Source organism: Pseudophryne corroboree, chromosome 11 (genome assembly GCF_028390025.1).
Source record: "Pseudophryne corroboree isolate aPseCor3 chromosome 11, aPseCor3.hap2, whole genome shotgun sequence".
Lineage (NCBI taxonomy): Eukaryota > Metazoa > Chordata > Amphibia > Anura > Myobatrachidae > Pseudophryne > Pseudophryne corroboree.
Window position 1 is genome coordinate 85,402,015 of NC_086454.1, and position 24,740 is coordinate 85,426,754.

The 24,740-nt window shown below is 46.0% G+C and overlaps 1 protein-coding gene across 1 annotated transcript in view; it reads right to left on the minus strand.

The window, feature by feature from the left end:
* Positions 1 to 24,740, minus strand: part of SYT9 (synaptotagmin 9) — a 281,737-nt gene that overhangs the window by 12,560 nt on the left and 244,437 nt on the right. The window contains exons 4-6 of the mRNA XM_063944510.1: positions 15,321 to 15,441; positions 10,292 to 10,463; positions 9,164 to 9,293 (exon numbers count right to left, since the gene is read on the minus strand). Coding sequence (XP_063800580.1) covers positions 9,164 to 9,293; positions 10,292 to 10,463; positions 15,321 to 15,441 — 423 coding nt within the window. The remainder of the gene's footprint in view (positions 1 to 9,163; positions 9,294 to 10,291; positions 10,464 to 15,320; positions 15,442 to 24,740) is intronic.

A 24,740-nucleotide genomic window follows, 5' to 3' on the forward strand; every position in this document is an offset into this window, starting at 1 on the left:
TGAAAAGTACCAATGTTCGGTACTTTGTGCAGGTGCAGGACCCATACAACACATGTGCAGAACGGGTCATGTGACATTAGAAGCAGAATGGCTGCAGACGTCAAATAAATTCTAGAGTGAAGCATTTTGCAGAGTTGGTGCAGACATTTTGGGTAATAAATTTCATGGCTTATATATTCCACCCACAAAAGGTACCAGGCGAGGCAGCCATCTTGGGCGCACTAGGTAGGATTACACTGGGTGGAATAGGTCATGCCTATAAGAGATGACACAAAATGGGATGGTTGCAGAGACCTAATGCTCAGAGTCAGCTCTCAGCACAACTGTCAGGTCCATATATTTTTTGAGCCATCCATGGGCATACCAGGTGAGTCAGCCATGTTGGGTGCACTACGAAGGTTATCCTGTGGAAGAAAAGACATACAAGGACCAAAGTCATATATGGGAAAACTGGCATATGTGTATTAGTATGATATACCCTGTATGAATAGATTCACGTAAGGCAGGGAAGAATTTCCCGCAAGGCAACCTAAGCACCCCGCCTAGGGTCCAGTGAGTCCCAAGGGGCCCGCCGCCCATTGATGGGCCTCACAAAATCTGTCCCCAAGATAATACGTTCCTAGAGGAGTTCTCTCCCAACTGTCACTCAAAGACTCGGGTACAGTCTCTGCTCACTTTCCCTCGGCCTAGGTCACTCTTCATTCCCCAGTCACTGCCCTTCAGTCTCTGCTGAACCCCGGTCACTGCCCTGCAGCCTCTGCCACTTCCCGCTCATTCTCTTTCTCTGTCAATCAGAGGCTCCGGAGCGCTCCCTCTGTTCACCATCCCTCAGAATCAGCCACATCATAGTCAGACTCAGCCACATCATAGTCATAGTCTCGCAGCCTCCGCCACTCCACGGTCACTGCACCTCAGCTTCCATGCTCCCCAGTCGCTGTCTCTCAGCTTCCACTAAATGGAGATGTTGGACCCGGCCGGGGGACATGACGGCAACACTGGCGTGTAGGTGTCGACCGCGTTGTCAGGAACATCCTGCCACAGCTTCTTGTGGGCAGAGGCGTAATGGTGTGCATGGACTTAGTTGGGTGGCTTTTATTTAAGCTAGCACTGCCATGATCATGAGAGAATCAACACTGGCTGTTAGAGGGGAGCGTGGAATCATCGCTCCAGGCACCAGGTAAAGACAGCTCTCCATCCAAGGCTCCATATGTGGTAGCCAGAGGCTAAATGAAGAAGATCCGCAGAAAAGCAAGAGCCACATACCCGAAAGCAACCGCAAGCAGCAGGCTAGATGGAGGCGTCCAGAAGGGGACCAGTGCAGGACCTAGAGGCCAGAGACAACAATCCACAGCAGCACAGCAATAGGGGAGATCAGCGCTGTACACACTGATATCGGCAGCAGGCAGAGTGATGGCGAAGCCCATCAGCATACCAAGCACTGCCAATCAGAATAATTATAATAACAGTGGGTCCCTAACAATAAAGGGGGGTACTGATGGGAGAGATGTGTGCTGAGCGATCTTAACACAGACCGCTCAGCACACATCTCTCCCCCCGCTCAGAACAGCGCGATGTGCTGAGCGAGGGGGACAGACGGACGGGGGGCCGCTCACTTCACACAGCGGTGAAGTGAGCGACCCCCTAGATTGAACCTGAATGCAGGCTCAATCTAGCACCAGCGATAGCGACGCGCGGGGCCACGCATCGCTATCACTGGGGGGCATACACACGGCAGATACATGCTTAAAATCTAAGCAATCTAGTCAGATTGCTTAGGTTTTAAACACGGATCTCTCCGTGTGTACCCCCCTTGAGGTTCAACTCCAGGGCACAGGACCCCCCAAGGCCAGCACAAACTAACCGCCCCAAGGCATCACACTAGTGAGAGGTTTAAGTGTTAAAAAGTGTTGCATTACTAAGATGCAGCTGCTATATATTGAGAGTGTTACATAGGTATGAGGTAATAATTTGAGTGTTAAAATAAGATTTTACTTACCAATAAATCTATTTCTCGTAGTCCGTAGTGGATGCTGGGGACTCCGTCAGGACCATGGGGAATAGCGGCTCCGCAGGAGACAGGGCACAAAACTAAAGCTTTAGGATCAGGTGGTGTGTACTGGCTCCTCCCCCTATGACCCTCCTCCAAGCCTCAGTTAGGATACTGTGCCCGGACGAGCGTACACAATAAGGAAGGATATTGAATCCCGGGTAAGACTCATGCCAGCCACACCAATCACACCGTATAACTTGTGATCTAAACCCAGTTAACAGTATGACAAACGTAGGAGCCTCTGAACAGACGGCTCACAACAAATAACAACCCAATTTTTTTTTTTTTAACAATAACTATGTACAAGTATTGCAGACAATCCGCACTTGGGATGGGCGCCCAGCATCCACTACGGACTATGAGAAATAGATTTATCGGTAAGTAAAATCTTATTTTCTCTGACGTCCTAAGTGGATGCTGGGGACTCCGTCAGGACCATGGGGATTATACCAAAGCTCCCAAACGGGCGGGAGAGTGCGGATGACTCTGCAGCACCGAATGAGAGAACTCCAGGTCCTCTTTAGCCAGGGTATCAAATTTGTAGAATTTTACAAACGTGTTCTCCCCCGACCACGTAGCTGCTCGGCAGAGTTGTAATGCCGAGACCCCTCGGGCAGCCGCCCAGGATGAGCCCACCTTCCTTGTGGAATGGGCCTTGACAGATTTAGGCTGTGGCAGGCCTGCCACAGAATGTGCAAGTTGAATTGTGCTACAAATCCAACGAGCAATCGTCTGCTTAGAAGCAGGAGCACCCAGCTTGTTGGGTGCATACAGTATAAACAGCGAGTCAGATTTTCTGACTCCAGCCGTCCTTGAAATGTATATTTTCAATGCCCTGACAACGTCCAGCAACTTGGAATCTTCCAAATCGCTAGTAGCTGCAGGCACCACAATAGGCTGGTTCAGGTGAAACGCTGACACCACCTTAGGCAGAAACTGAGGACGCGTCCGCAGTTCTGCCCTCTCCGAATGGAAAATCAGATATGGGCTCTTATACGATACAGCCGCCAATTCTGATACTCTCCTGGCTGAAGCCAGGGCCAGTAGCATGGTTACTTTCCATGTAAGATATTTCAAATCCACCGATTTGAGTGGCTCAAACCAATGGGATTTGAGAAAATCCAAAACTACATTCAGGTCCCACGGAGCCACTGGGGGCACAACCGGGGGCTGTATATGTAGTACTCCTTTTACAAAAGTCTGGACTTCAGGAACTGAAGCCAATTCTTTCTGGAAGAAAATCGACAGGGCCGAAATTTGAACCTTAATGGACCCCAATTTGAGGCCCATAGACAATCCTGTTTGCAGGAAATGTAGGAATCGACCCAGTTGAAATTCCTCCGTGGGGGCCTTCCTGGCCTCACACCACGCAACATATTTTCTCCAAATGCGGTGATAATGTTGTGCAGTCACCTCCTTCCTGGCTTTAACCAGTGTAGGAATGACCTCTTCTGGAATGCCTTTTTCCTTTAGAATTCGGCGTTCAACCGCCATGCCGTCAAACGCAGCCGCGGTAAGTCTTGGAATAGACACGGTCCCTGCTGAATCAGGTCCCGTCTTAGAGGTAGAGGCCACGGATTTTCCGTGAGCATCTCCTGAAGTTCCGGGTACCAAGTTCTTCTTGGCCAATCCGGAGCCACGAGTATCGTTCTTACTCCCCTTTGCCGTATAATTCTCAGTACTTTGGGTATGAGAGGCAGAGGAGGAAACACATACACTGACTGGTACACCCACGGTGTTACCAGAGCGTCCACAGCTATTGCCTGAGGGTCTCTTGACCTGGCGCAATACCTGTCCAGTTTTTTGTTGAGGCGAGACGCCATCATATCCACCTTTGGTTTTTCCCAACGGTTCACAATCATGTGGAAGACTTCTGGATGAAGTCCCCACTCTCCCGGGTGTAGATCGTGTCTGCTGAGGAAGTCTGCTTCCCAGTTGTCTACTCCCGGAATGAACACTGCTGACAGTGCTATCACATGATCTTCCGCCCAGCGAAGGATCCTTGCAGCTTCTGCCATTGCTCTCCTGCTTCTTGTGCCGCCCTGTCTGTTTACGTGGGCGACTGCCGTGATGTTGTCCGACTGGATCAACACCGGCTGACCCTGAAGCAGGGGTTTTGCCAGGCTTAGAGCATTGTAAATTGCTCTTAGCTCCAGTATATTTATATGAAGAGACATCTCCAGGCTTGACCATACTCCCTGGAAGTTTCTTCCCTGTGTGACCGCTCCCCAGCCTCTCAGACTGGCATCCGTGGTCACCAGGACCCAGTCCTGTATGCCGAATCTGCGGCCCTCTAACAGATGAGTACTCAGCAACCACCACAGAGGAGACACCCTTGTCCGTGGCGATAAGGTTATCCGCTGATGCATCTGCAGATGCGATCCGGACCATTTGTCCAGCAGATCCCACTGAAAAGTTCGTGCGTGGAATCTGCCGAATGGAATTGCTTCGTAAGAAGCCACCATCTTTCCCAGGACTCTTGTGCATTGATGCACAGACACTTTTCCTGGTTTTAGGAGGTTCCTGACAAGTTCGGATAACTCCTTGGCTTTCTCCTCCGGAAGAAACACCTTTTTCTGAACCGTGTCCAGAATCATTCCCAGGAACAGCAGACGTGTTGTCGGGGTCAACTGAGATTTTGAAAAATTCAGAATCCACCCGTGTTGTTGCAGCACTACTTGGGTTAGTGCTACTCCGTCCTCCAGCTGTTCTTTGGACCTTGCCCTTATCAGGAGATCGTCCAAGTAAGGGATAATTAAAATTAATACGCCTCTTCTTCGCAGAAGAATCATCATTTCGGCCATTACCTTGGTAAAGACCGGAGGTGCCGTGGACAATCCAAACGGCAGCGTCTGAAACTGATAATGACAGTTTTGCACCACGAACCTGAGGTACCCTTGATGTGAAGGGCAAATTGGGACATGCAGGTAAGCATCCTTTATGTCCAGGGACACCATAAAGTCCCCTTCTTCCAGATTCGCTATCACTGCTCTGAGTGATTCCATCTTGAACTTGAATTTTTGTATGTACAGGTTCAAAGATTTCAGATTTAGAATAGGTCTTACCGAGCCGTCCGGCTTCGGTACCACAAATAGCGTGGAGTAATACCCCTTTCCCTGTTGTAGGAGGGGTACCTTGACTATCACCTGCTGAGAAAACAGCTTGTGAATGGCTTCCAATACCGTCGCCCTGTCTGAGGGAGACGTTGGCAAAGCAGACTTTAGGAACCGGCGAGGGGGAGACTTCTCGAATTCCAACCTGTAACCCTGAGATACTACCTGCAGGATCCAAGGGTCCACCTGTGAGCAAGCCCACTGTGCGCTGAAATTCCTGAGTCGACCCCCCACCGCTCCTGAGTCCGCTTGTACAGCCCCAGCGTCATGCTGAGGGCTTTGCAGAACCCTGGGAGGGCTTCTGTTCCTGGGCAGGGGCTGCTTGCTGCCCTCTCTTACCCCTTCCTCTGCCCCGGGGCAGATATGACTGTCCTTTTGCCCTCTTGTTCTTATAGGACCGAAAGGACTGCGGCTGAAAAGACGGTGTCTTTTTCTGTTGGGAGGGGGTCTGAGGTAAAAAGGTGGATTTTCCGACAGTTGCCGTGGCCACCAGATCCGATAGACCTACGCCAAATAATTCTTCCCCTTTATACGGCAATACTTCCATATGTCGTTTGGAATCCGCATCACCTGACCACTGTCGCGTCCATAAACTTCTTCTGGCAGATATGGACATCGCACTTACTCTCGATGCCAGAGTGCAAATATCCCTCTGAGCATCTCGCATATAAAGAAAAGCATCCTTTAATTGCTCTATAGTCAATAAAATACTGTCCCTATCCAGGGTATCAATATTTTCAGTCAGGGAATCCGACCAGACCACCCCAGCACTGCACATCCAGGCTGAGGCGATGGCTGGTCGCAGTATAACACCAGTATGTGTGTATATACTCTTTAGGGTAGTTTCCAGCCTCCTATCAGCTGGATCCTTGAGGGCGGCCGTATCAGGAGACGGTAACGCCACTTGTTTTGATAAGCGTGTGAGCGCCTTATCCACCCTAGGGGGTGTTTCCCAGCGCGCCCTAACCTCTGGCGGGAAAGGGTATAATGCCAATAACTTTTTTGAAATTAGCACTTTTCTATCTGGGTTAACCCACGCTTCATCACATACATCATTCAATTCCTCTGATTCAGGAAAAACTACAGGTAGTTTTTTCACCCCCCACATAATACCCCTTTTTGTGGTACTTGCAGTATCAGAGATATGCAAAGCCTCCTTCATTGCCGTGATCATATAACGTGTGGCTCTACTTGAAAATACGTTTGTTTCTTCACCGTCGACACTAGATTCAGTGTCCGTGTCTGGGTCTGTGTCGACCGACTGAGGTAAAGGGCGTTTTACAGCCCCTGACGGTGTCTGAGATGCCTGGGCAGGTACCAACTGGTTTTCCGGCCGTCTCATGTCGTCAACTGATTTTTGTAATGTGCTGACATTATCACGTAATTCCATAAACAAAGCCATCCATTCCGGTGTCGACTCCCTGGGGGGTGACATCACCATTACCGGCAATTGCTCTGCCTCCACACGAACTTCGTCCTCATACATGTCGACACACACGTACCGACACACAGCAGACACACAGGGAATGCTCTTATCGAAGACAGGACCCCACTAGCCCTTTGGGGAGACAGAGGGAGAGTTTGCCAGCACACACCCAAGCGCTATAATATATATGGGAACAACCTTATATAAGTGTTGTATCCTTATAGCAGCTTAAATATATAAAATATCGCCATAAAAAGTGCCCCCCCTCTCTGTTTTACCCTGTTTCTGTAGTGCAGTGCAGGGGAGAGTCCTGGGAGCCTTCCTCACAGCGGAGCTGAGCAGGAAAATGGCGCTGTGTGCTGAGGAGAATAAGCCCCGCCCCCTATTCCGGCGGGCTTTTCTCCCGTAGTTTGTAATATCTGGCAGGGGTTAAATACATCCATATAGCCTCAAGGGCTATATGTGATGTATTTTTTAGCCATAAAAGGTATTTACATTGCTGCCCAGGGCTCCCCCAGCAGCGCCCTGCACCCTCCGTGACCGTTGGTGAGAAGTGTGTGACAAACAATGGCGCACAGCTGCAGTGCTGTGCGCTACCTTCAAGAAGACTGAAGAGCCTTCTGCCGCCGGTTTCTGGACCTTCAATCTTCAGCATCTGCAAGGGGGGTCGGCGGCGCGGCTCCGGGACGAACCCCAGGGTGAGACCTGTGCTCCGACTCCCTCTGGAGCTAATGGTGTCCAGTAGCCTAAGAAGCCAATCCATCCTGCACGCAGGTGAGTTGAACTTCTCTCCCCTAAGTCCCTCGATGCAGTGAGCCTGTTGCCAGCAGGACTCACTGAAAATAATAAACCTAAAAACTTTTTCTAAGCAGCTCCTTAAGAGAGCCACCTAGATTGCACCCTGCTCGGACGGGCACAAAAACCTAACTGAGGCTTGGAGGAGGGTCATAGGGGGAGGAGCCAGTACACACCACCTGATCCTAAAGCTTTAGTTTTGTGCCCTGTCTCCTGCGGAGCCGCTATTCCCCATGGTCCTGACGGAGTCCCCAGCATCCACTTAGGACGTCAGAGAAAAATTGTTACATTGGTAAAAAAAAAAACAATTAGGTTCTAAAAAAGTGCTAGAATTAAGTGTTACAGTCGGGGCGGATTGGGAACTAAAAGTGACTCTGTGAAATTTTAAAGAAGTGGCCTGACATGGGCAGCACAAGAGGTATAACATACCGTGTAGCCATGGCAGCAACACTGGACTGTTACTGTACTGTAGAGATGGAATAACAGAATGAATGGGGACAATGCAGTGTACTGTGTGCGGTGGGCTGCCTGTCATGTGGGGGGTGGGGCCACAAAACAGGACCCACAGACACATCAGCCAACCAGGAGAGCCCTGTGGCCAAGTTTGAAGCGGGGGAGAGAAAACTAACCTTGCCTGCAATGAGAGCCTGTCCATCATGGCATAAGTACTACCTAACTGGACCTGGTGTAGACCCATCTACAGGTAGGAGGAGAAATCTTGATGATGATTAAAAAATGTTTTTCAATAACTTTATTCACAATGAACATCCGCTGGCTGGCACAAATGTAGTCCACTGCATGTCTGCATGTAGTCCAGTGCATGTCATGTATGTGCAGTCCTACACATACCAACAGGTAAGCCTGCTGATACGATATATTAAAAAACGACAAGCCACAAAAGTGCTCTTATCATTTTTTAGTAACATCTGCACGGTTACCGTTGTCATACGACAGAATACTGATGACGGAATCATTGGATGTTTACAGGTAATGAAGAGAAAAGGTCTTTTTTCTGTGTGTCATCTGCTTTCATACAGTTATGATTGATGCAAGTGTCACATAATACTGGTTATAGTTAATTACACAGTTACCATCGCGTTGTACATGTACCCTAATATCACTGAATAGTGCGCATCCGCAGACCGGACATAAACCAGTACTTCCAAGGGAGCTGGGGTTCTTTCCTTACTTCCCGTGAAATATCACTTACAATTCCATCGCTATCATATTTGACCAGATTGGTAGATTTTTACAAATATTGTATATCATGATAAATGAATAAACCATTAGGGGTATATTTACTAAGGTGCAGGTTTATAGAAGAGGATATGCTGCCAATGCCAACCAATCACATTCTAGCTTTTATCTTTAGAAGGTGCTAGATAAAGGAGAAGGAGAATCTGATTGGTTGCCATGGGCAACATCTAAACTTCTGTAAACCCTCACCTTAGTAAATATACCCCTTAGAGGTGTGAAACAGTGTGTGCAGGGCCTTAAAGCCCTGTTACAAGACAGGACAGGTCAAAGTAATAATGGTTTTGTCTAGAAGGGGTCTCAGCGGTTGTTCTTGTCATTTAGAACTTTTATCTTACTATATGGAAACTAATGGCTTTTATTGTCAATTGTGTCTTGTTATTGTTTGTACAGTTCTCACAATAAGCCTAGCGGCCATATTGCACAGATTGGTGGGAACACATCCAGTACACTAGATGAGCTAAGGGTTAGAAGATTACAAGATAGGCAAAAGAAATATGAGTAACCGCACGGTGCCAGTCTTACCTCCACAAGTGGATGCCAGTGGGCGATGGGTTTTCTAGGATACGACAGCATTTCGCTCCAATGCTCCCGGCCCAGACTCTCTGCGCCGTTGCCTACTTGACACACCCCGATGACCTCATTGTGACCTACACTGTGAAAATGTTGCATAATGTTTTTTCTGTATGCAGTATACTGTATTGTAACAATTTACACCAACAACACATTTATGAATTGCTCCTTTCAGGTGATAAGGGCCCTACACACTGGATGATATTTTAGAAAGATATGAAAGAGATTGTTAAAAAATGAACGATATAGCGTTCATATAGTTCAGTTTGGAGGCTCCAACGATGAACGATGCGCCTCCCCGCAGTCGTTTATCGTTGGTCTATCATCGTTTATCATTGCATGCCAATATGGACGATATTGATGTTTGCAATGTCAAATCGTTCATACAAATCGGTCAGTGTATATGCATAAAATTGTTACTGAAAAATCGTTCATTGTTCATATCGTTCATCGCTCGAATCACCCAGTGTGCAAGACCTTTACTTTTCTCAGGGCCTAATTCAGATCTGATTGTAAAAGTGTGAAAAACTGCATATCTACGATCAAAATCTTTGACATGCGGGGGGACGCCCGGCACAGGGGAAGTCCGCCCCACATGTCGGGTCCTGTCCCCCCGAGCAGACATGCGAAAGCAAAGGCAGATGGCTAGCCGCCATGTTTTTGGTCGATGTGTGATGTCATGCAGCCACCGAAACCTGCCCCACCCCCCCCAACGCCGACGACACTCCCCAGACCGCCCTGCGACCACCACTGACTCAGGCATTGAATATTATAAGCTCCTCCTAAAGCCTTTGTGTTTTAGGCGACTGCCTTGATCACTTATTTTACCGCTATGTTTGGTAAAACGTTGCTGCAATGATGATGATGGTGAATCACACCGCCAAGCCCCTTGCCGCTCTGCTTTTGCCCCTCAGTCTTTATGTATTATTCTGTCTGTAAGTACGAATACGCAAGAATCTAAACAGATGATTGCGCACAACAGAGCGCCTGTAAGAACTGGCGGGCTGTGCTCCCCCACCCCCCATCTAAGTATTGATTAGAGGCGTTAGTAATTGCTTAGAATTCATTGTGATAGCTCACCGGTCGTAATCCATCACTGCTATTAACAAGCTGATCTGATCAATATTTTCTGGCGGGACATCAAATACTATGGCTTCATTATAAACTGGGTTCAATGTATTCCTCTTTGTGGATGTTTTCCTTTTCTTCAGCCTTCTCCCGTCGCACATTATCGACACCTTCACATAAGGATCTGAGAGAAAGGAGAGATAAATGTTCTGCAGTCTGCAATATAACTACATAATAACCAATGTAAAACAATTTCCTGATCTGAGACGATCATCACATGTGATTTGTATGGGGGGGATTCATCAGAACTGGCGCTAATGAAAAAGACTGTGTTGTCTACAGCAACCAATATTCTGAATTTCATTATTCTACTGCAGTTTAAAATATGAGAGTACCATTATCCTTCACTTCTTTAAATGTCTGACAATGGGGGTAATTCCAAGTTGATCGCAGCAGGATTTTTGTTAGCAGTTGGGCAAAACCATGTGCACTGCAGGGGAGGCAGATGTAACATGTGCAGAGAGAGTTAGATTTGGGTGGGGTGTGTTCAATCTGCAATCTAAATTGCAGTGTAAAAATAAAGCAGTCAGTATTTACCCTGCACAGAAATAAAATAACACACCCAAATCTAACTCTTTCTGCACGTTATATCTGCCTCCCCTGCAGTGCACATGGTTTTGCCCAATTGCTATCAAAAATCCTGCTGCGATCAACTTGGATTTACCCCCAATAGGCGGAACTTTGAACATAAACGGCAGCACAAATGCTCTTTTCTAGATTTGCCTACATGTGCCTAGCTTTCACCAGCTCATGGCAAACCTGCCAGCCACCCGGATTTCAATGGTACAGTCCCTGTTTAAGGGTTCTATCCCACCTTCACAATTGGAATTGTGTCCTCCTGATCAGCCTGACAGTTGGGGAAGGATGTCCCATTCATCTCTGCTATGGTGAAGAGGTTCCACATCCACATGGCAGTGAAAGTGTGGTTGGAAGAGAACAGAGGGTGATGAGGAACAGCCAGAGCTAAGTCCTTGGGGGTGTGGTTGTGACTCGTCCATGATGTGGCCAGGCGCGTAGCCAGAACCTAGTGGGCCCCATATCAACATTTTGAAGGGGCCCTGTCCCAAAGCTTCCAGACAGATAACACTCTGCATCAGTTGTTAATTTCTGCCCCATAATTGTGTCCTAGTTCATTTTCTGCACCATAGTAGTATGCTAATTCACATGATGTCACATTGTAGGGCTGCCAGTACACCTTATGCCACACAGTGCCCCCAATTCACATTATGACACAATGTCCCCATCTCATATTAAGCTACACTATACTGCCTCCACTTCACACTGTGCCACAATCTCCAGTTCATATGATGTAACATTATAATGACCTCCAGTTCTTCTTATACCACATTATAAAGAACAGATCCAGGGTATAACTAGATATATTGTAGACCCTAAGGCAAAGGTTTGTAATGGCCCCCATGTATCACACGATATTGAAAATGTATATAGCACATGTAACTGTGACAGGGAAGATGGGCCCCTCTCAGCTCTGGGCCCCATAGCAACTGCACTCCCATCACCTATGGTAGCGACACCCTTGGATGTGCCCACTCCCCCTGTATTGATCCTCTAACCAGAAATGTTGCAACGTACGGCCCATGCAAATACTTGGGTGGATTGAGGGCATTCCTAGCTAAAAGTGCACTGGGGGCTCAGAACTGCCTAATGAGATTTCAATTTGAAGGACAGGATTATTAAAAAAACAAACAAAAACAAAACTGTCATTGCTGTAAAGGCAGAAATAATGAGCTCTGACAATTATACATGCATAAAATTATAGTAAAATATACCTAATCAAATTAAATTGAATGGGAGGAAAACCTGGAATTAATGCACTCTAAATGGATGCGGAGATCCTTGTTTACAGGAAAGATTTATTTGTTTTACTGTAGCTTTAATCAAATAGAAATGAGAAACAAGATTTGGTAATTAAGATCACTGTATGTGATGCAGATGTTGGATGACAACTAATTAATAACCATTTATAACAAGTCATTTATGTGAAGAGAAACCTCTTGAATCTTGGGTGGGTTTCTCTTTATTGTTTCTTTTTTAGAATTATAGTAGTTTCAAAGTGAATGTATTTGTTTTGTTTGTTTTTGTAGAGATATACCTAATAAAAAAAGAAGAAAACAAACAAAAAAACAAAACAAAAGAGGGGCCTATTCATGTCATGGCCCCATGCAAATTAACTTATGACAATTTGTGGCGGCAGATCCAAATCTGCTGGAGCAAACTGTATGTTGGGGTCAGCCAAAGCCAAAACTCCTTGTGGGGGTGCCTGGTGAAAACCACTGGCATGTTAGACTCCTTGCCTCTGTTCTTGGTAGAAGTCAGTCCTACAGTATGGGTCAGCATCTCCTTATTATCTGGACGGGCCATAGTGTGGGCTTCCCCCTTGTGGTAGAGGAATGTTCCTCTAGTGTTCAACTGTATTCATTTTTTGGACGCTTTTAAGAAAGTCTTCGACAAGCCTGGATGGGTGACCTCAGCTGCATCAGATATTCTGCCTCTGAAACAAGGAACCCAGTCCGTAGGACAGTTTGCTATGGAGTTCATAACTTATTTCCTATTTCTTTCTCTGAATGTAATCCAACGGAGACTAAGCAATCGTACCTATGTAGAGTACTGCACTTATAACACGTAAACTATATATTGTAATATGCTCTGCTCTATAGCTTAGCCCCCACCAGGGGGGGGAAAGCAAGGATAACTGACTAGGAGGGACCTGCCTAGGCCTGGGCAATGTGGTACTGCTGTCTCTCTAATGAGTGGTTAGACTTTTCTTTTTGCCCAGGACTGGCACAAAACTACTATGCAGAGGTGATTGTGGCCCACGATTCTCCCTCAAACTCCACGTGGGCAGCCTGGTGATTCCATCAGCAGGAGTCACCAGCACTCTACACAGAGCTACAAGAGGCTTACTACTCCAGACACTGCTGCAGGTGAGACTCTGTGGAGGTGGGAAAACTGGCAACGGGCCGTAGGGCTGAAAGGGGTAGTGTATGTGAATAAAGGAAAGTGTGATGCCACAAGTAACAAGAGAAGGAAGGGTGGGGTCACATGTGTGAAGTGGAAGCTGGGTGGGTGTCATAAATGACAAATGTGTTTCATATTCCAATTTGAGGTGGGGTTCAAACTACAGGAAATGGTGCATTCTAAATTGGTGGGAACTGTAACTGCGCAAGCGGCAGGGAAGAGGGTGGGGGGGGTTCTTCTCTTTTGTCCAGTTATTTCTGATGGCAGCACTGCTTGAGGTACAGGACCATCGCAGAGTATAATCATTTTACAGTACTGGTGTAGAGTGGTATTAAGTTGGTGAGGAGGTCAAAATTCTGTTAAAGGTGTTGTTATTATTAATATACAGAGCGACAATCACATCCCTACTACTTCTTACAGTGGGAGGTGGGTACAGGGGCAGAATCCTCAGAATGGAAGCAGGATGCTTGGCTGTGATATTAGTCAGGTACGGCACGCGGGTGGTCTTCAGTATGCCGCCGGCCGGGATCCCGGCGACCAGCATACCGGCGCCGGGATCCCGACTGCCGGCATGCCGACACATATTCTCTCTCTTGGTGGTCCATGACCCCCCTGGAGGGAGGATAAATAGTGTGGCGCACGTAGCGCGCCACCATGCCCGCAAGTGACTCATTAGCGCTCGCCCAGCTGGCGGTATGCCGGCGGTCGGGATCCCAGCGCCGGTATGTTGGCCCCCAGGATCCCGGCCGCCGGCCACTCATACTGCACCCGCAGCACATTGCTGCCAGCATCGGGAAGTCAGATTCTGGAGCCATAGGTCAGCGATGTTGTCGTCCCTGTGGCCCTTGGCAACAGCACTGCTCGCCCACCCATAGTTACGACCTAGGAGACACAGACCCAGCATAATACTTATGCAAAGAGCTATCCTTTGCAATGATTGGATTTCCGGGTTTATGACCCCTTCCACACATGAGCCGGATGACGTACCTGCGGGGGACACTGGATCGGATCCCTCTAAAAGAAGACTGTAAAAAGAAGCTCTAAGGGGGAGATGTACTAAGCAGTGATAAAAGTGGAGAAGTGAATCAGTGGAGAAGTTGCCCATGGCAACCAATAAGCTACTTTGTATAATTTTATAGTATCAAAGTTATAAATGCTGATTGGCTACCATGGGCAACTTCTCCACTGGCTCACTTCTCCACTTTTATCACTGCTTAGTACATGTCCCCCTATAGTCTCCTATTAGGCAACGCCATTTACAGATGCCTATCAGGCTCAAAACTCAGAAAATGTCACTTTTTTCTCTTTCTGGCACAGGGCACCAAAATGTCAAGTTAAGGCTCTGCTCAATTGTTCACGTTGGAGGCCATACCCAGATGGGAAATTTGCACCTGTCATAGGGCTGGTACAAGTTATGATGGTGCAACCGATGGTGGCATCTAAAGACGTACTAGCCGGTGTTACAGCATGTATGGACACTGAAAATGAGCATCTTAAGGGTAGATTTACTAAGGTGTGGATTTTCAGAAGTGGAGATGTTTCCCAGAGCGATATTACTCATCATTTATCTAGCACCTTCTAGAAGATAATATCTAGAATCTAATTGGTTGCTTTGGCCACCATTTCCACTTCTAAAAACCGGCACTTTAGTAAATATACCCCTTAGTCACAAATAAGTGACCTCCAAAAGACAGATCCACGTCTGTGTCCACCGAATCAGGCTCTATAACTGGTGATACCCGGCAATAACATCTTAAATAGGGAGAAGCTCTATTTTTTAAGGCTCATCTCCCTATAATAAGTATACCCCCTAGGCAAGGGAGATAGGCAACAGTAAAAACAGCTTCAACAATAAAACTTAATTTTGAGTTTTCAAATTTTATCGACAAAAAATATCTATCAGATATACTGTATGCGTCTAAAGGCTCTCCAAGATATAACTAACAATAACACACACTTTTCATGATCCCTTCCCTTTAAAAATGCCCTTGTGTTTACTTACCAGATGCCCCTGTAATATCCATGGCCTTCAGGTTTCTTGCCTTTATGATGGTGATGGTGAGTCTTCCCGCCGTAGGAAGGTAGCAGAGCGAGAACATCAAGTCACCAAGGTCAACATTATCCTAGCAAACAAAAAAATATAAAAAAAAACTGAATGCAGTGAGCAGCCCATTGATTCAATAAATAGCTCTTAAAACAGGCAGAACAATACAAAACAATAACGCTTTGCTATGAAAAAACAAAATCGCAACAACGAAAAAAAATTGAATCTTGTTTCTTCAACACCAATATTTTTATTGTAAGGTTCAAGCATCTTTCTATTAAGTTTCATACCTTGTTTTTTTTAAAACTCATTACACAGAACCACAAATGCATATCCTTGGAATAACAATGAAATTTTTTTTTTTTTTTTTTTAGCAAATAAAAACACATTAGTGCAGGGGTAAGTAGTAGTATGTGGCACTTCAGCTGCCGTGGCACTACACACCCAGTGATGGCCGTCCCTGCTGTGGGGAATGTCAAACGGCGGGCCAATTTGGGAATGGGGTGGGACTTTGCTAGCCATCAGCAGTGGGGCTAAAAGATGCATTCCTCTACACTGGAAAAAATAGCATTGCCTCCTGAAAAGCCATCGATGGCAGAAAGCCATTGGATTTCTACGAAACCATCGGTGGCAAACCACTGATGCCCATTCCTAAGTCATATTTTTTTATAAAAAGTAATTTATACTATAGTCATACATAAACACAATAAACACTAACAAACAATAACTAAACACTAACACTAATAACTAAATAATAACTATAACAATAACTAAACACTAACACTATAATACTAAACACTAATAACTAAACACTAACAAACAATAAACACAATACAATGTTCTACTGACCACCTCCTACAAGAACGACATCTGTATCTCTATGTTCCTAAGGAATGCTACTATAGATTCAGATTATACTGGTAGACAATATTAAGTTTGTGGTAGTATATATTTCAAATTGAAGAATGAAATATACTTGCCTACTATCCCTGAAAGCAGTGTCAGATTGGGGCATGCAGGGCCCACCGGGAGGATGCAGTGGTAGGGGCCCATGTTAGGGGTGTGGCTATTCTGCAGTGGGAAGGGGGGGGGGTTGCCTGCCACCTCATTGGTTTTACTAACCATTACAGAGTGCAACGTCTGGGCCCCTTCATAAATATACACGGTAAATTCAGCTGCTGCATGCATGATAATGTGCCAGATTAATAACAGATTAATAACAGTAATGCACTGTAGAAAATACACCATAGTACGGTATAAAGTAACATATGTATAATGTATAAGTCAAGTGTATAATGTATAAGTCAGTCTGGAACCTGATCCTTAGAGCAGGAGGTAGGCCCCCAGGCAGTGGGGCCCACCGGTAGTTTCCCCTTTACCCCTGTGGGCCAGTCCAAGCCTGCCTGAAAGTAAGTACAGGACCCTTGTGACTTCTGTTGAGTTGTCCCGGAATCTTGGCATAGTAAACAACCTTCCAGACCCCCGAGGCTTGATTACACAATTTGTGGTGAAACGTGTAATTGAACATTGCTGTGGGCGGGGCTCAATGATGCATCACAGCCCCTCCCCTCTATTCTGAATGTCCCATGTGTGCCTCATCTCTAGGGACTACTTCCCAGAAGGGAGACATACAGTGTTGGAAACCATTATTTAAACCATAGTGTTTTCATTTAATGCATCTTTTGAGGTTTTTGCAAGCAAATAATTTTTTGATCTATAATCTAGTTATACTATGCTGCTGCATAATGGAAGTTTCATCTAGTCGGTCAGTAAACTGAACTAGCTAATTCATGTATTCGTATAAGGTATGGCTTTCCACTGTGAAGCATGTTGCTTTCCAGAATCCAACCTCGCCGATTGTTATCAGGATTTGCGTGTAAATATTTCCACACACTGGGCTTTGAAGTTAGATTTTTGTGTAAATATTAAAACATGACCCGACAGGGTAGAATGCATATTTCAGTTTACACAATGGAGAATTTACATGAAAGATGCCATTCCTGCCGGCCTGTTTCGGAGCCTCAAGGGGGTCCTGCCTAATAGCGAGGGCGCTGCTGTGATTAGCCGCATGGAATTCGTAAAGTATTCAAAATTGGTCATAAATTGTAAACCAAGCAAATGCTATTTTCTTTTAGCTGCACGCACACAGAATACCAATAAGAGCATGAAGATAAAAGATACTGTGACCAATTGTATGACAGCGTAATAATGTAAATAGCGTTATATGAGTAGGCCAACTAGGGACTGACACTCCTTCAAGGACCCTTAAGTTGTAATTCATGTTTCAAGAGTAATTAAATATACAGTAATATTCCTGCATATCATTACCATTGTTAAAACAGGACTACTCCTTTCTTTCTTTCTTTATGCAAATACACTACCCTAAAGATATAAAAGAAGAGGAAGCCAGAGATCAACATAGGATGGTGGTGGATATATTGAAGTTCTAACTTTTGCCCTTATTTATCAATTAGTGATAAATTAGTGATAAATTTCACTGTGAGTGCTAAATTTCACCAGCCAATCCGCTCCTATCTGTCATTTTTCAAACCCAGACTGTGACATAGAAGTTAGGAGCTGATTGGCTGGTGCAATTTAGCACTCACAGTGAAATGTATCACTCATTGATAAATAAGGGGAGGGGCTTCCTATGGGAAGGGCCATAAATGATTTCTGCTGCTCTGCAGCGCCAGGGCCTAAGGCAGACGGGAGACTCTGGAGGCTGCGGTGAGGAAAGTATAATAATGGGTGCAGGGTGTGCGCCTCTCTGGACCCAGGCGCCTGTGTGCACTGCACATCCTGAACCCATTATAGACACACCATTGAAACCCTACTCATGCCTACTTAAAATTAGCATTTATCTCCATTGGCATTACTACAATGAGGGCAATGTGTGAGGTGCACACGGGCGCATGGGTCCTGGAGGGGGGGGGGGGGGGGTTGGGGGTTCATTCCGCACACACTTCACCCATGTTTTAATACTTACAATTCCAGAGTCCCGCGTCGGGCGTTGCAGCCGTGGCAAAAATTATTGCAAAAATGGCTGCAGCGCATGTGCAGTAGTGATATTAGTCTCCAGAACACGGTGGGTGCCATGTTTCCGGAGACCTGCACATGTGGAGTAGACTCCGGCACAATGCCAAAGCCTACTGCTCCGTGGAAAGGAGGGGGCCCACAAGGAGCATGCACATCTGCACACGGGCCTCCTCCTCTGTAAAAACGCCCCTGCTTATCTCCATACAGGGCTAATAAGAGACACCTGGTCAGTATACATCTATCTCAAGTCTACTTATCTGTATATCTATTTCATATCTATAAAGTACAAAAAGGGGAGCACCCGTGCTTCTTACTGGGTGACAATTCATTATAATGTTGAAATTATGTTTCTAACTCTCCCCAAGTTGTAGCAGTAAACGTAAATACACCAAAGCAATTCCGTATTCCTCCGGTGCCCAGATTGCTGCCCTGAAAAGCAGTTGTCCTGTGAGTACGGGTAGCAGTTGATTTACCGACGGACACAATACCGACGGTCTTAATCCCGGCAGCCATTGACCGACATTTAAAATACAGACACGGTCAAAATACAGATATTCATTGTGCCGACATGTTCAAAATGCTGACATAGTCAGACTACTGACATTTGAAATGCCGACATGTCAAAATGCCGACCTGCGATTGTAAGGAATTTTTGCCCAAAAACAGACTTGTTCATACTTTACCATCCCAGTGGACCTCGAGGGGGAATATAATGTGAGGCACTGTGCCTGAAGCATGGTGAGCGGATGCGGTACACTTAGACGGTGTCCATGTCGACCTATGTCGACATTAACACACACAAAACCCCGGAAGAACTCATGTCTGTATTTTGACATGTCGGCATCGCAAATTTCGGTTTCCTGACTATGTCGGCATTTTGATCATGGCGGCATAATGAATGCCGGTATTTTGACCATGTCCGTATTGTGCCTGTAAGTCAATAGCTGTCGGAATTATGATCATCGGTACTGTGTCCGTCGGTAAATCATACTGAACCCATGAGTACTAACACTACCACTGTCACCACTAACTAGCAGCAGCGAAAGTTTATACTGCTGTGGCGTGTTACTGCACGTGTACTTAGGGGGTTATTCAGAGTTGGTAGCAGTGTTTATACTGCTGTGGCGTGTTACTGCACGTGTACTTAGGGGGTTATTCAGAGTTGGTAGCAGTGTTTATACTGCTGTGGCGTGTTACTGCACGTGTACTTAGGGGGTTATTCAGAGTTGGTAGCAGTGTTTATACTGCTGTGGCGTGTTACTGCACGTGTACTTAGGGGGTTATTCAGAGTTGGTAGCAGTGTTTATACTGCTGTGGCGTGTTACTGCACGTGTACTTAGGGGGTTATTCAGAGTTGGTAGCAGTGTTTATACTGCTGTGGCGTGTTACTGCACGTGTACTTAGGGGGTTATTCAGAGTTGGTAGCAGTGTTTATACTGCTGTGGCGTGTTACTGCACGTGTACTTAGGGGGTTATTCAGAGTTGGTAGCAGTGTTTATACTGCTGTGGCGTGTTACTGCACGTGTACTTAGGGGGTTATTCAGAGTTGGTAGCAGTGTTTATAGTGCTGTGGCGTGTAACTGCACGTGTACTTAGGGGGTTATTCAGAGTTGGTAGCAGTGTTTATAGTGCTGTGGCGTGTTACTGCACGTGTACTTAGGGGGTTATTCAGAGTTGGTAGCAGTGTTTATAGTGCTGTGGCGTGTAACTGCACGTGTACTTAGGGGGTTATTCAGAGTTGGTAGCAGTGTTTATACTGCTGTGGCGTGTTACTGCACGTGTACTTAGGGGGTTATTCAGAGTTGGTAGCAGTGTTTATACTGCTGTGGCGTGTTACTGCACGTGTACTTAGGGGGTTATTCAGAGTTGGTAGCAGTGTTTATACTGCTGTGGCGTGTTACTGCACGTGTACTTAGGGGGTTATTCAGAGTTGGTAGCAGTGTTTATACTGCTGTGGCGTGTTACTGCACGTGTACTTAGGGGGTTATTCAGAGTTGGTAGCAGTGTTTATACTGCTGTGGCGTGTTACTGCACGTGTACTTAGGGGGTTATTCAGAGTTGGTAGCAGTGTTTATACTGCTGTGGCGTGTTACTGCACGTGTACTTAGGGGGTTATTCAGAGTTGGTAGCAGTGTTTATACTGCTGTGGCGTGTTACTGCACGTGTACTTAGGGGGTTATTCAGAGTTGGTAGCAGTGTTTATACTGCTGTGGCGTGTTACTGCACGTGTACTTAGGGGGTTATTCAGAGTTGGTAGCAGTGTTTATAGTGCTGTGGCGTGTAACTGCACGTGTACTTAGGGGGTTATTCAGAGTTGGTAGCAGTGTTTATACTGCTGTGGCGTGTTACTGCACGTGTACTTAGGGGGTTATTCAGAGTTGGTAGCAGTGTTTATAGTGCTGTGGCGTGTAACTGCACGTGTACTTAGGGGGTTATTCAGAGTTGGTAGCAGTGTTTATACTTCTGTGGCGTGTTACTGCACGTGTACTTAGGGGGTTATTCAGAGTTGGTAGCAGTGTTTGCTAAAACAGCAAAACCTGCGACTGATAAAATCACATGCTGGGGCTCAACCTAGGGGCAAGGCCGCCCGGCAAGTGTAGCGTCGCCCAGCGATGCCATCACAATATCAATTGTGATTGCATCGTAAAAAGAAGCCAATTGAGGTCAGCCAGGCTGCGTATACAGGTTGATTCCCGTTGCAGGAAATGCAGGCAACGCCATGTGGCCCCCCAAAAAATGGCCACGACACGCCTGTGTTTCCTGTATCACTCCCCCCCAAAAGCTGCATCGCCTCCCCCAACTGCCTATCTTGTATCTAGCACAGTTAATGAAATTATAGCTAATTGGTTGCTAGGGAAAACTTCTCCATTTTATCTCCCTAGAAGGTGTAATACATGTCCCCACCAGTGTTTGAGTCGCACATAAAGTGGATGCCGTTCCGGACGCTTCCACTTATGGGGAATCCATGCAGACATCTGCCTGTATTCTGAGACACAACATCTATGCAGCTGCATTGCCCCCAGCCTTCTTCCTGTGCAAGCAGCGGTGATTACTCTTATCACCATTTGCACGGTCCCATCCTTGGTGAAGGAGAAGTGAATATGAAAGCAGCACTGACTCGAGTCAAACACATCTTAAAAAGAGCCTTGGTGGCCATTTCAGTTTATTCTTCTACAATCCATTCCCTAATGTAGCAAATGGCAATTGTATACTGGTTTATTCTCCATTGTGATATTATTGTACTGTGTACAAATAGGGTAATGCCACTTTAGTATTTACGCGAACGCAGGCTGATTGACAGGAAGAGGATGTTTGGGGGTGGTAACTGGCCGTTTTCTGGGATTGTCAGGAAAAACACAGGAGTTCCCAAGCGTTTTCAGGGCGTCTGTGTGACGTCAGCTCCGGCCCCGATCAGCCTGTTTGTATTGCACTGTAGGAGTAAGTCCTGGGCAATGCACAGGCTGGAAAATCATTAGATGGTGAGTTGCAAACGGATTTGCAGATGTCCGCTGTCTGGTGAAGTTTTCACACGGTGTACACATGCATTCGCACACTTGCGCGGGGAGGGTTTTCACTCTCTATGAGCAGCGGCTATCTGATCGCAGCCCTCTGCAAAATCGCAGAGGAGCGATCAGGTCTCAATTAGGCCCTATGTCTCCCACAAAAGAGCTGGGTGCATCTTGCTGCAACAATAAGCGCAATGGAATATACTGCACGCAGCGGTGCGAACGGGTCGGGACTGCGGTTACGCGTTGCCCGGTGACAGTTGTTGCCGGGCAGTGACGCCATCAGAGCAGAAAGTGATCGCAGTGGCGATCGCATGAAGACTGACAAGTGGGAGGTGTTCCGGGGCGTCAACTCACTATTTTGTGGGCGTGGTGAGGCGAATGCAGGCGGATACAGGCTTTTGGCGGGCGGATGTGTAACGTCAATCCCTGGACCTTCATCGCTGGATCCGTCGCACAGGGTAAGTAAGTCTGACCCTGGTCTTGTTTTGCAGGAAACTTTTTTAGCATAGCAGGGCTACATAAGCGATCACAGCCTTGCTATGCTAAAATACACTCCCCCATAGGCAGCGTCTAGTTGATCGCATGAGCAGCAAAAAGTTGCTACGTGCGATCAACTCGGAATGACCACCTATATAAGTTTTATTTTTTTACTTGCACCTTCTCCTGTGTAAAGCTGGGTACACACTGAGCAATGTGTCCCCAGCCGATATGTCTGTCCAACTGGCCAACATATCGGATCATCAGAATGATTTAATATAGGATGGAATAATCACTGTTCCATCCTTTATTAATTAGCATACACCATGTCGCTAGCGTTAACGCCTGGTTGGCCGTGCAGCAGGGCATACACACTGAACGATATGCCCAATATGTCTTTCCGATTTGTTTGGAAATGGTATTGTGGGTCGATATCGTCTCAGTGTGTTCCCAGCTTAAGTTCAAAGAGTAGATGCATTCACCTCTAAATATGCCCCAAAAACTGTGTCATGAGTCAGTCAGAGATTGTCTATGCCTACACAGTATGTGCTAATTAATTATAGAGATCACTCATTAGTGCTTGGCAGCAATCATGCAGTATTTAAAAACACAGACTATTTATTGTAACATGGATGTAAAAAAAAAACAAATGGATATTTCTTTTTTAATTACAGTCATACAGCGTTTCCTCTGGAAATATTTAAATTTACATTTTTCAAAATAAATCTTCATAGACAAGAGGGAAAAATGTCTCATATCCTGGCTTAATTAGTGCTGGGAAATTAAATATATAGCCAACTACTAGTACTGCCAAGGTGACGTCTGATTGTGATGCCAGAAGGCTTAGTGTAGCAATATTAAACACGTATTTCTGCGTCTAATGAGTTATAAAGAACTAGACATGCTATGTACAATGAGACAGACTCCTCTTCCCTGATATTGCTACATTAGCAAACACTAGAGCAGGCCTAGCCAACCTGTGACTTGCCAGCTGTTGTTAAACTACACATCCCAGCATGCCCTGCCACAGTTTTAGCAGTCCCTAATAGCAAAACTGTGGCAGGGCATGCTGCAATTTGTAGTTTCACAACAGCTGTAGAGCCACAGGTTGGCCAAGCCTGGACTAGAGGAAGTTTAAGCAATTTTAATTATATTTACTGTAACTCCAGTCTACAATTAGGAGACAATGAAAGAAGATACTGGGTGTGACTCTGAGACGGACGCAAAGCCGATTTCATATGCAGTGTTTTTTGCCACTGTGAATGTGCGTAAGTCACACTGTGCATCTGCCATGATGGTCTTGCACCAGCGATTGCGGAAAGGATTTATTCGCAAAGTGATTGACAGCCAAGTTTCGGGGGAGGTAACCGGGAAGTGGCATCTCAAATGCAGGCGTGTTGCTGGGGGGTGTTTAAGCCTGCGACTGAGATCCCAGGTGCAGTAGAAATGGCTCCAGCACCTCACTTTCAGTGGCCATGCTGCACAACTATAGGGCTGTTCGGACTATCACTGTGCATCCGATGGTTGCATCTCTATACACAATTAGAGGGTCGAAGATACCAATTATGGGCGTCTCTATACAGATCCAGGGGGCTGGTACATTTGCATATTTTCGCACAGCCACTACGTACAAATTTTCACCTCTGAACGAGTGTATCAAGGCCTAGACCCATAAATTACACAGTAAGCAATATATTGCCCCAGTCAGTACATTATAGAGAACGTAAAACAAATAATGATGAATTACAGTAGACAAACTATGGCTTATCAATAATGAAGGTAGTAGAACTGAATTGACCAAATCTAGCATTAAATGTATTTGCCATTATCTATGCAATCAGGGGGCACAGCCATGTCCCCAAGATGGTGCCGCCATACCCACTGCAGCAGCACAATAATCACATTTGGCCTTGGCCACCCCCCCACCTGCTTGACCACGCCCCCACAGTGCTTGGCCCGTAATTTGCCGTGTCGGCCCTGTCAGTCAGCCTATATTTACATTATTGCAGCAGGTGTCATGCTTTCAGTTTATTTATATAGAATCTCTTTGCAAAAGTTAAAAGCCAGAACATACATAGAATAAAAGTAGAGAGTGCTGCATGATAATAAACTAGCTTTCCCTGCAGTAAACAACAATTCTCTCATCAAAGATTTCATGTGGGAAACTTCAAAGAATGAGATGATTTGTTTTAGTTCACTGCTGACCTACTGAGTGGGGACATCTGCACCTTCAGTATTCTGTCTGACTGTGTTGATGATTTTAATACAGTTCTTTGAGAAAAAGGACAGCTGATATCTATGACGCACTTAGTTATTGGCTTACATTATCCTCCTCTAAATGTACCTTTTATAGGCC